Below are 14,040 nucleotides of genomic sequence, written 5' to 3' on the forward strand. Positions count from 1 at the left end.
TCTTATTCTGTAATTATTGAAGTGAAGTTAGTCATAATAATATTCAGGATTGCCACCAAATGCATTCAGTGTTCCCACCAAATGGAAAAGTTTACTGGCAATACTTTATCCTTTCGTACAGTATAATAATTATAAAATAAATTTGATAAAATAGCTGATAAATTATTTAAAGTTCATAATAATTATTCATGTATAATTATTAAATTTATATGGTACCGTTCGCACACTTTCAGACACATTTACAATGTCAAAATTTTGAATTATTTATCGGGGAATGAAATTTTATAATACGAACACTATGACACATGAGATGTCACATTCGTGACGTCACTTAATAGCTAATTACGTTTGTACCTATGCATACAAACGTGCAGTATATAGCCTATAAGGTTTTTGGGAATCTCATGCATACGACCCTTAGTGTTACATTTAAGAAACAGACTGTGCTATTCTTTATATTTTTTGTATGAATGAAATTTTATTTAAAAATTTGCATTTCTCTGCAACGATCAAAGTGTCCTGACGGATTCGTTACAGTTTTTGTTCATAGATACCACTGCTAATTTATAAGAATAGTAAATATGATCGTTTGTAAAAGTAATATACACACAAAAGAATTTCTATCATGGATTTAAGGGTAATAATTACTATGTTATTACAAAATAATAATATGTTTCTTTTGTCAACTTTGTCTCCTTTTCTCACTTTTTTCTTCGTTTATAATTTTGGGTAATTAGATTTTACAGCCACTTAAATATGTTATACGTACCTACTATTTTTTTTCTTCAATTTCTAAATAATATAGTACCTACCCGTAATGTAAACAAAGAAAAAAAATCATTCTAATATATTATTGTCTGTGGCCAATTATTAACGCGGTCACAATTTTACGTAAGCCACCTGATTCATTTCTTCTTCAATATGAAAAAAGCCTCGAATACGTAATTAAAAGCATCCACGAATATTGTACAGCCTTGTTCGTAGAGTGGCCATATTTTTTTGTGTAAGCACGAAATCGTGTTTTGTGGTTGAAATCTTTTTTTTTCAATCCGGTTTTTCAATATATATTTGATACCGTGTCAACATCTAATATGTTAGGCGACAACACTATATTACATCTAATCTCTTGATGCCCATATGCTCCGCTTAGAATAGAATACAGTGATTTACTTTTTTTAATTAGGAGGAAAACAGTGTCTAGTATATTATTATTATTATTATTATAAGCTGAATATTATAATACGATGGTTTAAATTATCCTTAATTCACTTCCCTATTGTCTGTTGTAGCGAATTGATAGACCATTTAACGTAAATCACCTTTATTGCTTGTCGAATTATACCATTAAGAGGTAAGACAATACATACATACAAACTAGCAATACATAAACAATGCATCGGATAAAGTGCATATACAAACACCAACATAAACACGACGGGCCAAATTTATCTGTTCGAAAATGGCCGTAACGCTATCCTATCCAGCCTCGCACAACAGACCGGAAAATAAATGTCATGTCATGTAATTTTAACCTGTTAACAAATCGTAGAGTCATTTCTGTTGTACGGATAACGCGAAAACAGGAGCACAGAAATGTTGGGCGGTTTGCTGCGGTAAATGAGACAAATGGTTGGAGGAGTAGGTATGAGAGACTTTCGCACTTCTCTTCCCATTAGGTTTTCTGTTGCCCTGGTATTTTTAGATTGTTTTGATGTAAATTTATCACGCTGAAAACAAACATAATATGAGTATAAAATGTATTAAATTGATCTTGTAATATTCTTAGCGTATAATAATTATTATACTATTTAATTTATAATATCATCATTAACATTGCACTTAACATTAACTCTTTAATTAGGTATGGATGTAAATGTTATGAGAACCTAATACTTACCTATGTATATAGTAAGTATTTAAAATATAATATAGATTTGTTTCTTTTTTTCAGGTGTACGACAAGAACAGGATATTTTCGTTAGGCTTATTGATTCTGTCACAAAACAGGTGAGTTTATATATTATACTAATATTAAACATACTTCCATTTAAGTATTTATAGACAATATTATATTTAATTGTATTTACTTCATTTTTTATATGTCTGCAATGAATAATACGTAGATATATATAATTATCATAAATTATTAAATAAGGGAAACTTACCTCAACAGTTTTTATATGAACAGGTATTTTGCACATAAGGAACCGTTCATATGTAATTTTCTATGGTTATCATTCTATTAAAATTTCATGGAAACCGTTGATGTAAAAATAATAGGTACTATTACTTTATACAATTCATATAATCCTGTATAAAAAAACTACAACCTTCCTAATAAATACACATATTATATAGCGATTAATATTTTGTTACCAAGAATTATTTATATAAAGAAAAATAACTCGGATAAATTATATATTGTAAAATATTAATGGTATCAATGTATCTAGTTTACAATATACTGCTGTTTACAAATGTAAGCATGTTAAGTTGTCATTATTTATAAAGTTAAAAAAGACGACCTTAATAAATCTAATATAATATACAGACATGCCTACCTTATGTTTAGTAGGTACCGAATTTTATGTTTTGAATTATTTTTAATATAGTTTCAAGGACACATATCACAGTATGGTCGATTTCTACTCGTATTCGATGATGTTGCTAGATGATTGTAATGCTATTGATATATATATATATATTTATTTAAATACAATACATATTATATGTCGAATGAATGACAGGCCTTAGACATAGAAAATATATAGCACACGAAGAAAATTTTTTTAGAACACAAATAATTTATTATTCATCTTGAGATTTTTTTTTTTTTAATTATTAGTAACCATCCATGTCCTTGCTTTTTCGTACAAGGTGATTGTTAGTAATTTTGAATAATCACAGACACCCAGGCTTTGAGAAAAACAGATAAATATTGTGTGTCCTTGACCGGGAATCGAACTCAGGAACTCTCAGATGGAAGGCAAGTGCCTTACGCACTGCACCACGAGAGCCGCATTTATCTTGAAATTAATTGTTTCTTAAGAACGCAAATACACTGGTTTATTTCCACGAGTATTTAAATATCTACATATAATTATATGTAAGAATAGGTATATATTGTATTAGTTTTAAAATATTAATTAATAAACGTTTTCAAATAGGAATGTTTAACAGTTTTGCATTTTATTTCTTATTTTATTGGAATAGATACTACATCAAATCGTAGTTAAATGAAATTGGAATTGATAAAAATAACTACACAGTAATATACACAATATATATTATAATATATAAATCACTACAAGGAAATAATGATTTCAAATATTTGTACAATACATCGCAACATATAAATATTATAAAGTCTCATTGCTATCGTAAAAAGAATATAATATAAACGATGACAATCGTGCACGTGACCGGCACGCGTTGGCCACGTGAGATGCACGTGTTTCTCAAACTGTTTTCCTGCCACATAATCAGGAAACCGATGATTGTGTTGTTTCTTCCGCCTACAAAAAGATAATAAGCCAGACCCACAAGCCCTCTGTAATATTATGTTTTATCAAAACAGAATATGTAATTATGTTTAAACTGTTTTTGGATGAAAAAGTATACACTTACACAGAACTAATATCTATTTAATTATGTATCACAGTATTATATATATTTTTTTTATATTTATACAACTCATTACGTCGGTTCTAAATAATTGTGAATTAATAATATTTGCTTGGAGAATCGAGTTTGGTGATTGAATTTAAATAATATATGCGATGTGGTATATAATATAACAGATAAGAATTCCATATTTCAAAGACTTGATATTAACATATTTTAATAAAAGAGACTAAAACTTTATACGTTTGTCATTTTCCCGATAGGTACAAAAAGTTTGTATTGTGATAACAAATTATTTAATCAATATGTTCTTCTGGTAGTAACGTATGCATGCAAACATGGATTTTATATTCAATAGAGGTCCTACAATAAAACAACGGTATGGAAGGATATACGTTCGGCATAATGCACTTCTTCTTCTTCTTTCTTTGGCCATATCCGCCCCTTAACTGGAGCATATGGACACCACGCGGCGCCTCCAAGAATTCCTGTCGCTCGTAAGTCTTCTTGCTTCGTTCCAGGTCAAACCAGCATCCCGTAGCTCCGCCGTATACACTCTGTAGATTGTATTTAGCGGCCTTCCAGGTCGCCGGAATCCGGTCGGCTTGAAGAACAGGCAAGCCAGCTTAAAGTTCTCTTCTGGCACCCGCAGCACGTGGCCGAGCCAGGTCCAACGTCGCCTCTTCACTTTCAGCGTGATGAGAGGCTGCTTGGTGCGCTCTCTTATCTCCTCGTTGCTCCTAAAGTCATACCACCACACACCCAGTATTTGTCGTAAACATCTATTTTCGAAGCTCAGTATACGGTTTCTCTGAGCCTTCGTAAGGTGCCATGATTCGCTACCGTAAAGCAGCACCGTCAGAATGCATGCGTCGAATAGGCGGCATTTGGTTTTGGCCGAGTACAATCGTGAGTCCCAGACATTTCGCATCGAGTTAAATGTTGCTCCAGCCATTCACATTCGGATAGCGAGCTCTTTCTGCAAAATGCCATCTCCCGTGATATGTACCCCCAGTTACTTGAAGGTGTATAATGCACAGAAATCGAAAAATAATATAACCATATGGGAACATAGAACAGTATTCATTAATTTTTTTAAAGTTATTACAATAATTAGTACAGTTCGTTGTAAGTATTGTGAGACCATTATCAATCAGTGGCGAAGGGTGGAGGTAGGCTGTTAAGATTCGCTATAAATAGTGCACACTAAACTCTGTTAGTCATATGTATTTGTTTTTATTGAACTAAGACTACAATTTACAGATGGTATTAGTTAGTTTTTAAAAATCAATTAAACCCTGCCTAAACGAAACCATAATAGATTTGGTCTAATTTGGGCAATACGACAAAATTGTGTACAATTTTTCATTCATAGTTATTTGTTTTCGTTGGATTAAAACTACATATTACACATATTTTTGGTTCATTTTTTTGATTCATTAAGCCCTGCGTAAACCAAACTATAATAAATAGAAAATATTATTCTATCTATAAAATACTCAAAGTTATGTATGATTTAATTGCATAATTTTAGATATTTTATAGATAGACATGTATTTTTTGACTAATATCTATTATGGCTTGGTTTCTCAGGGTTTAATTGAATTTTAAAATCTAACCTACACTATCTGTAAATTGTAGTCTTATTTCAATGAAAACAAATATGTATGTCTGAAAAAGTTTAATGTGCACTATTTATGGCGGATCTTAACAGCCTACCTCCACCCTTCGCCACTGTTATCAATAGATACTAGATATTAATATAACACTTCGAAATGTATAGGTACCATTGATATATCTATTAAATTTGTGATAAAGTAGAACACGATAAGTATGTAGCTATCGCCGGGTATTTTTCTCCGCGAAGTATTATAATGCCAACAACTTGACTTAGAGGAAAACTTAAACGAAGGAATAAGAAGAGGAAGAAGGTTTTGAGTTAATTATTTGGTAGCCATAAATCCCTGTTAATTGGGTATAGCACAGTTGCGGTTCACGAGACGCTTATGGCTTGTTCACTTGACGGTGCCAGCGGCGCGCGTAACAGTAAATAATTTATTATTACCAAAGTAATACAATAATTTTATATTGCTATTGATCATACAATAATAATTTGTTTATTTTGGGATAAAAATTAGCTATATCTAAATGAAGGTATCAAATTAATATTTGCCAGTTTTGGTTTAAGTAATTATCTAGATCTATGCATACCACATAAATACGTAACATTTACTTTTTTTTATTCCATCATCTATCAGAGTTTGGCAACAATCAGATCTTTCTTTTATCGTCTACTATCCAGAACAGTTTGCTTGTTGCTTTGGCGTCGTCCTTTACTACGACTATCGTTGATATTTCCTAGAATTACAAGTAAGAGAATACAGTAATTTTTTCCTTTGTTAACCTGTCATTTCAAGAAATCTGGACGTTACATTTATAAAGCCTCCAGTATCTGTAATAACTGCATTTATACAACAATAACTTATCTATCATTAATATGAATTAAAATTAACTTATTTCCCTGGACATTTTTAATTATATGGAGAACTGAGACATGAAATCAATGGCCTCTACGTCTATTTTCAAAGTTTCCTGACGCGTGTTCAGCTAGTTGACAATAATCTGTTTTTTCGATCGATGTATCGTGATAGACTTTTATAATTATTATATTATTTTACGCGTTATTCTTAGAATGCATCTTTCTATACGATATTGTACTACTCAAGTTTCTGGCATTAAGGTAAATGTTTGCATGTGATTTTTGAGTGAGTACATACTGGATCAAAGCTTTTCATCAATATTACTAAAAATGGGGCAACAACTACTTGCATTTTGTACAACATACACATATCTATATTGGGAAGAATATATTACGATATTCTTCACAAAGTCATTTTGCATTGTAGCATATTTGGGTACCTAAATAGTTTTTAAATGTAACATAATTCAGGTGATAAAAAGTATTTTAAGTCGATTTTGATCTGCAGATAATATTTCTTGAGTTTTACTGCCCCATATATGGTGTTTAGTGACCGATTACAATGATATATTAAAAGTCATCGAGTCGCAAAATCCGCTCTGTACATTTTACAAAAGCCTTTTTTTTATTAATTGCATGCCATTTCCTTAAAAAAATTGCTATCATATATCGTTTTATGTCAGTTAATATGATGAGAAAATAAAATTATATTTATTGACGTAGTAGATATGAAATAAAAACCATTTTTTTGTGATATACTTTTCAGTAAAAAAAATCGTCAGAGCAAGTTTTGTGACTCAACCAGTCAATACGAATCCAATTTAACAACAACTACTCCTAAATTCATTTTCTTCGTTTTTGCAAATCATCGCACATGTGCATACAACTATTTAAATTCCAATTTACGATAAAAAAATAAATAAATTACGATAAAAAACCTTAAGAAAAAACAGAAATTTTACCTATACATAATATAACAAAAATGGCTTTTGTTATGTTTTAAATTATAAATAACTTTATTATGCAACAATTTAATTTAAAAAAATAATCAATTTGTAGTAAAAATTTACATAGGTAACAAAATCTGAATATTTCTTTGAAATAAACGGTCATGTAACAAAAACCATACAATTGGCTGCGGTAAAGATAATAAAGATTGATACGATGCCATTACCAGCTATATATTATTATGTAATGGTGACATCATTTATTTGTCTACCGATTCAGTTGTTTCATAGACCTGAACAAAATATCATAATATTTTCGAATTTTCTTCGTTAAAGTTTTGATTTAGTTACATACTTTTTACCGTCAATGTTTCGAGCAAATCCATGCACGACATATAAAATTTAACTATCAATAACAATAATGCAAATTAATTTCGAGGCGCTCAGGCCGTAAAAGGAGAGAGTACGTCACGCGCCGTCTTCTTGTTAGACGTAACTACGGCTAAGGGTTACGCCGCACACGTAAATTTCATTTTACTGCGCTCAGTGACTCTTCTTTCATAGTCGCAATAACGATGAATATATACGTCCCGTATACGGCGCCCAGAATGCCCCGTTAAAATTACGCCTTTATATTTTCTGCGTATGTACAAATTACGGCCGTTTTATTTTGACTTATTCACATATAAATAAAGACCCCGGTTCGTAACGTGTGTTACGGGGAGTATTTTGTGAAAGCGAATTTTCAAGCAAAACCAAATTATCACTCACAAAACTCACGAAAAGATTCATTCAAAGCATTTTAGCAATAATAAAAGTCTCTTTATTTTTTTGACTTATGTAATTATTAATACTACTGTCTTTAACACAGTCAGTGCTCAAAACACGCCTGGCGTGTGGCCATTATATACATATACATTCACTGCTGACCAGTTAATACGTTGGACGCTGAAGACGCACCTGGCGCGTAATGACCAGGCGGCCAATCGATATAATTAACGTGCATTTTAAAGGTGGTAATTAAAAAGTCATTATCTAGTCAGCAGTGAATGAGTTAATTACCACATTTAATTATCATACTAATTGTTACACGCCAGGCGCGTCTTCAGCATTGACCGAGTTGTGGTAATTAACAGGTCAGCAGTGAATGTGTGAAGAGATCTTCGATTCAATAATAAAAAATCAAGCATAATTTTGAGAGGTATCAACTTTTGCATCTCATAATTTAAAGGAAGGTTTCTGATAAGCGAGATCCTGGTAGAAGAATGTCTCCGTTCAAGAATCTCTGAAACAAACAAGTTTGAGTTCAACACTTCATCCCTGTTTAAAGCAGCGAAAGATATACTCTACATCAGTACTTCTCAAACTGGAGCTACTGCCAGGGAGCCCATGAAAAATTTCAGTAGTCAATTCGAAAAAAAATATAAAACGTGAACACTGGACGATGCCTGATACAAATCAGTTACAATATCGAGGTCGAATTTTCACACGATCACAATACTTTATCCGATTATATAAACAAAATATTATATAAGATTTATGTCAACACACAACATACCTATGCGAAACAGCATTCTCATCATTGTATATTGTATCATGGTATTAAAAAATAAACACAACTCGTGTCTTTCAACGGAGACTTTGGTAAAAATGTGAAATCACACCCCTCACATAAAATTATTTTTGTAGGTAGCTGTAATAAATTTGAAAGTTAATTTTTTTTTTAAATTTTGCTTTACATGCAAGTAAATGTTTTTTTTTTATTTTTAATAAAAATGAACCTATTAATTGATGATAAATAATGGTAAATAAAATACTGTTGATTACTAAAGACTAATTTTTTTTGGGGAGGGGAGCCATGGATTTTTTTTTTTGATTTCGGGGGCCGTGGTATGAAAAAGTTTAAGAAGCACTGCTCTACATCATTCCCGATGGCTAATAATGGCTCTTGCACAGAAACAAGACGAATAAAAAATCTATTCTAAGAAATATTGATATTTAACAATGGAGATTATTCTTATAAAATTGAAATCGGTAATTTCACCATGAAAATATGAATAATTTTGAACTTTGATTTAGATTATATTTTCAAATTAAAGACTGAAAAAAAATAAGTAAAGCTTTTTTTACTTCCGTAACAATAACTCATTACTCTTATATTATTATAGTGCTCGTGTAAAACTCTAAAATGGATACTATTAATTATTATCTTGATTTAATTATCCTACTTTTAAAAGATACCCGATTACGTGGTTATACAAATAATCGATTAAATCGATAACGAAATATTGATTTTCTAAAGTATCTATTTTAATTGCACATCCTTACTGTATTTTTTCACCCCGTCATGAATATGAATTTTAGCACCAACTGGCCTTCCACAATTGTAAGAATTTAGCATTATCCAGACATCAAACCAGCAAAAGATAATTGGCATGCTTTCATCCACCCATAAGGAGCTTTTTTTTATTTTTCTGACATTCAACCCGATCAAATATCGTCAAACCACAAGTCTTCCTTGCAGCCTATGCGACCAAAAAACTGCAGAACTCAACAGAGTCTAACTGCTATGTCGATAGATGTCAAACATTTTCCAGAAAACCTGCATGTCTCCCTCTTATCAATGGTAATCATCATGTGACCACGAACATTTTCCTATCTTAGACTAAATTGTTCCCTCATAACGGATGCAGTACTAAAACCGTATGTTATTCATATATATTTTTTAATTTTAACGATCTATACACAATAACTTTATTTTCAGACTACACAAGAATTGGGTTTCTACGCAATGACGTATGCTTAATTAATTAATTTTAAAACGACCCAGAGAAAGCACACATTGATGATATTCTTTAATGTTGTGTTCTCTACATTTTATTATCAAACAGACCCGGTCTTCAAGCGACTGGACTGATTGGCCCCAAATTGTAATCTAGCGCTCTGTGTAGGCTTCATGCCCTTAGTGACTTGCGGTATCATAATAAAAACTAATGCAACGATATATTAAAGCTGGTTTTTAATTTCTGTCAAAAGTATAAAACATTTTAAATGCGAGGGCCTTGTGCAGTAGAATTATATAATACTCGTGTAAAATAAAAAAAAACGACATGTTCCGGAATTACTTATATATAAAATGTTTTTTAAAACATATTTAAAATTTTTCCATTGACATCATGTGGTATAAAGTAATATTCTTATATAAAGATCAATATTTTTCTGTTGTAATTATATCTGTTAATTATAATAATATGTTACTGAAAAATTTAAAAGCTATAGTCTTGAATTATTATATATATTAGAAATATAATATTATATTGCTTAGGTAATATACTATATAAATGCCTGATTAATTATTTTAATAACTATATGTATAAATAATGAAGATATTTAAAGACTCCTTACCTATCGTCAAACATTTTTTGAGCGGTAATAATATTCATATCTCATACCTAGAGTCCTCGCATTTGCTAGGACCAGCCCTATCTTCAGAAGCTATCACCAACACCACAATAAATCATCTAAATCTAGACGTATTAATAAATAACTTTCAATACTATGTATGTCATAATTTTAGAGCAAGTAATATTACCTTTATAATTTAAAACTAGAACAACAAAATAATCACTAAATGACGTCGCATGGCTGGTAGAAAATACCTTTATCATAAAACCTTCATAAATTTATGGAGAGAGCTATGAGCTTACGGTTTCCGTAATATTTGTTGCGTTTAACATAAATTTTCTTCAGCGATATATTACTCCACCCACCGCAAAGGGGTTTAGTGTGAAATAACGCCTGTGCGCTAAAACTCATAACAAAGTGTTATATCGTTCACAGTATAACCTTACAGTATGCTGTTTACGCGTTATTCATTATTTTTAAAATGGCTAATATAACACGTCTTCCACGTGTGAGTGACATGCATAACAACCCCATCTTTGAGAGTATAGTACTTTCAGTGGCTTAATATATTACTCGTACCTACTCATAACTTAAAATTTTGTATAGAATCTACAAATTTTTATATTATTAATTATCATATTTTAAATGAAAACTTTATTAATGGTAATATTGTGGTCTAGTAGTTGTAGGTTGCATTTTGGATAATAATTGATATCATACCATTGAAACGAAAAAGCCAGGGGTGCCTTTACTTGACTGAGTAAAATACTATGTAGCCACGACCTAAACCTGAGACTGAGAATGATAATGGTTAGATGCTATGTCCCTTTAGTTATATTATAAAGAGTGAAAATATATACTCACAACACAACACTAAAAAAACTTGAAGCTTCAAAATCAGGTATATAGACAGCTTTGTATCAGCTGGAAAGACAAAGTTACAAAAATGTCGTGCATAAAAAAGACCAAAAACATAATAAGAAAAGTAAAAACAATAAAATTGTAATACTTTAGGCAAATCATGTGGCATTCCGAGAGATATAATTGCAGAAAACATCTTGAATATGCGAGTCTCTTTGGTAGAAGAAGATAGTCCTGGCTCAAAAACCTCAAAGACTAGCTTAAGCGTAGCACTCTAGGACGGAAAAAATGGCTGATGTCTTATTAAAAAAAAAAACAATTATATAATTGTATATATAAAATGAGGAAAAACTAATACTGTATAGTAAATTATACAAAATCAATCATCTATATTACTTATTACTATTATTACCAATACATTAGCAGCTTAGAGTTTAAAACTTTAATTTCTTATCGCGATCTGAGAAAAAAAGCGATGGTAAATTATGTAAAACTAACACTATCGAAATACTATAATATTAAATGTAATATTATTATAATCTATCGATTTCAAAAGTTTAAATTAGCCAAATGTAATCTCAAAATTATCATCTGTGTACATTTATTGAACGAATAAACAATGATTTGCATTGTACATATTCCATCTATTTTTAAATAATATTAATACAAATTTACAGGACAGACATTAAGTAGGCCAAAAGCACAAAAGCAAGAGAGTTTCTTTCCATCACTTATAATTTGAGATATGCGCATAAAAATAATAACAAAGTTTTGAGGGGTTTTTAGGTAGGTAAGTTATAAAATATTTGATTTTATATTGATAGAACGTACTGAGCTTTCTTGACTATTGTTTAAATTAAAAATAATGTAATTGTCGAATTTGATCATTTAAAAAAGTGATTGTTGTATATTTAGTTATAAAATGGATAGAAATCATTTTACGTCTTACCTAAGTACTCTTGTTACATTATCTTATATATAAATCAGATTTAATATTTTTTATCACTTCAGTTTAATATAAAGCTAGTAGCCATATTATGTTGACGGAATCAGAAACATAAAATATTCAGTTATCGTTTAATCGGTACCCAGACCAAAAAAATCATGGATAAAGCTCACACTTGAAAAGCATGCTTTTTAAAATATTTTTGTTTTATGAATTTATAAATATAACTTAGGTTGAATTTAGTTATGTATAACGATTAATTTGTTTATCTACTGGCAATAATAATGTTATATTTACGTAACCCATGTAATGTCATCGTATGATTCCAGTTATTCCAAAAACATATATCATTAACGGTTATGCAACGTACTACATGTATTGTGAGTATCATTAGATTATTAGCCAGGGTCTACGCAAACACAATGAGCTTTACAGCGATAGGCCCTCTACGAGCGGCGCTAGTCTATAACGGCCGTTATGCTACATCATATCGCTATGGTGACGCTATAATGTCAATGATACTGTGTACTTGGCGCATTATAATGGCTCCAACATGTCGATTATTACATGTTTGCTTTACCTACTGAATTATCTGTCGATTTAAAATATACTTATAGACATAAATCAATAATAAAACTCAGAAACGTTTTTTTATATTTATATTTCAGGCAGACCAATTATTTTTTAAATATCTCGCCATAATTGTACTATCTAGTAAGAAAGTAATGATTTTTTTAAATAGTTTTAATATTGTGAATAATTATTTTTCAAATATATCTAATGAATATGTTTGTGAATAAAATCAAATTATTTTTTTGAATGTCATTAGTATCAAATGTTTAGGGAAGTTTTTACAAGAAAAATTACCATCGAAATATTGAATAATTAATGTAAGTGGTGTTTGTATGTTTTTTTAATTCACGCATTATCGTAATAATTCATGTTTATAGCTACTTTGCTTTTTAAATTTATTTACAAATATATTAATTGAAAAATAATAGCATTATTTTACCAGCTAAATTATTGCATAATTACACAATCGAAGCAAATCTGCCAACACGCATTTATTTCTATACCTTTTTTTTTCATTTGTTTGATCAAACATTTTGTAGTAAAATTTCCTAAACACTACCACTAAAAAAACTCTATAGTTGCATTAAAAAATCATTACAATGTTTTAGTGTTGTCCCAGCACGAAAGTGACAATAACAATGAAGTTCAGTTTAGATTAAGTACCGGTAAAAATAATTATTATTTCGATAATAGAAGAATAATAGAATGATCATGACGTTTTCTTAAAATCTTGTGCATTTATATAATCGGCTATTTGTGGATCATTTTGAAACTAGTGAAGCATCTGTTTTGCTACTCAAAATTTTACTCCCCTACATATTATATTATATAACCAGTATTATATTATATATTTGGATTCAATCTTCAAATTTAATATACCAAAACTAATTAATTACACTGACAACAAGTTAAAAATAGAGTGACAATATGTTGTAAATAATCTGTTCCTATTTTCAAAACTAATTTATTTTACTATAATGTAAAGACTCCATCCATACAATTATGATTAGTATAGTAATTATAGTGGGCAGGATTTTTTTGGAGAATTTCAACATATTATTCAGTATTGATCCTTGATTTTATCAATATGTTAGTAACTATTATACTGCTCCCGTAACGAAAGGGGCAGTTTTTTGACAAAAATCACAAATTGAGTTAGTGTAGAGATAATGGCCCCCACAAAGGGGGGGGGGGGCTGACAAGGC

General features: G+C 30.3%; 1 protein-coding gene across 1 annotated transcript in view; it reads left to right on the forward strand.

Annotated features, from left to right (window-relative positions):
• The window catches only part of kn (EBF transcription factor knot), a 225,956-nt gene that overhangs the window by 46,499 nt on the left and 165,417 nt on the right, over positions 1-14,040 (forward strand). Inside the window, exon 5 of the mRNA XM_085942363.1 lies at positions 1,952-2,007. Coding sequence (XP_085798489.1) covers positions 1,952-2,007 — 56 coding nt within the window. The remainder of the gene's footprint in view (positions 1-1,951; positions 2,008-14,040) is intronic.

The sequence above is a fragment of the Rhyacophila brunnea genome, unplaced genomic scaffold (genome assembly GCF_057557595.1).
Source record: "Rhyacophila brunnea isolate RB1 unplaced genomic scaffold, BYU_Rbru_1.0 scaffold_14, whole genome shotgun sequence".
Lineage (NCBI taxonomy): Eukaryota > Metazoa > Arthropoda > Insecta > Trichoptera > Rhyacophilidae > Rhyacophila > Rhyacophila brunnea.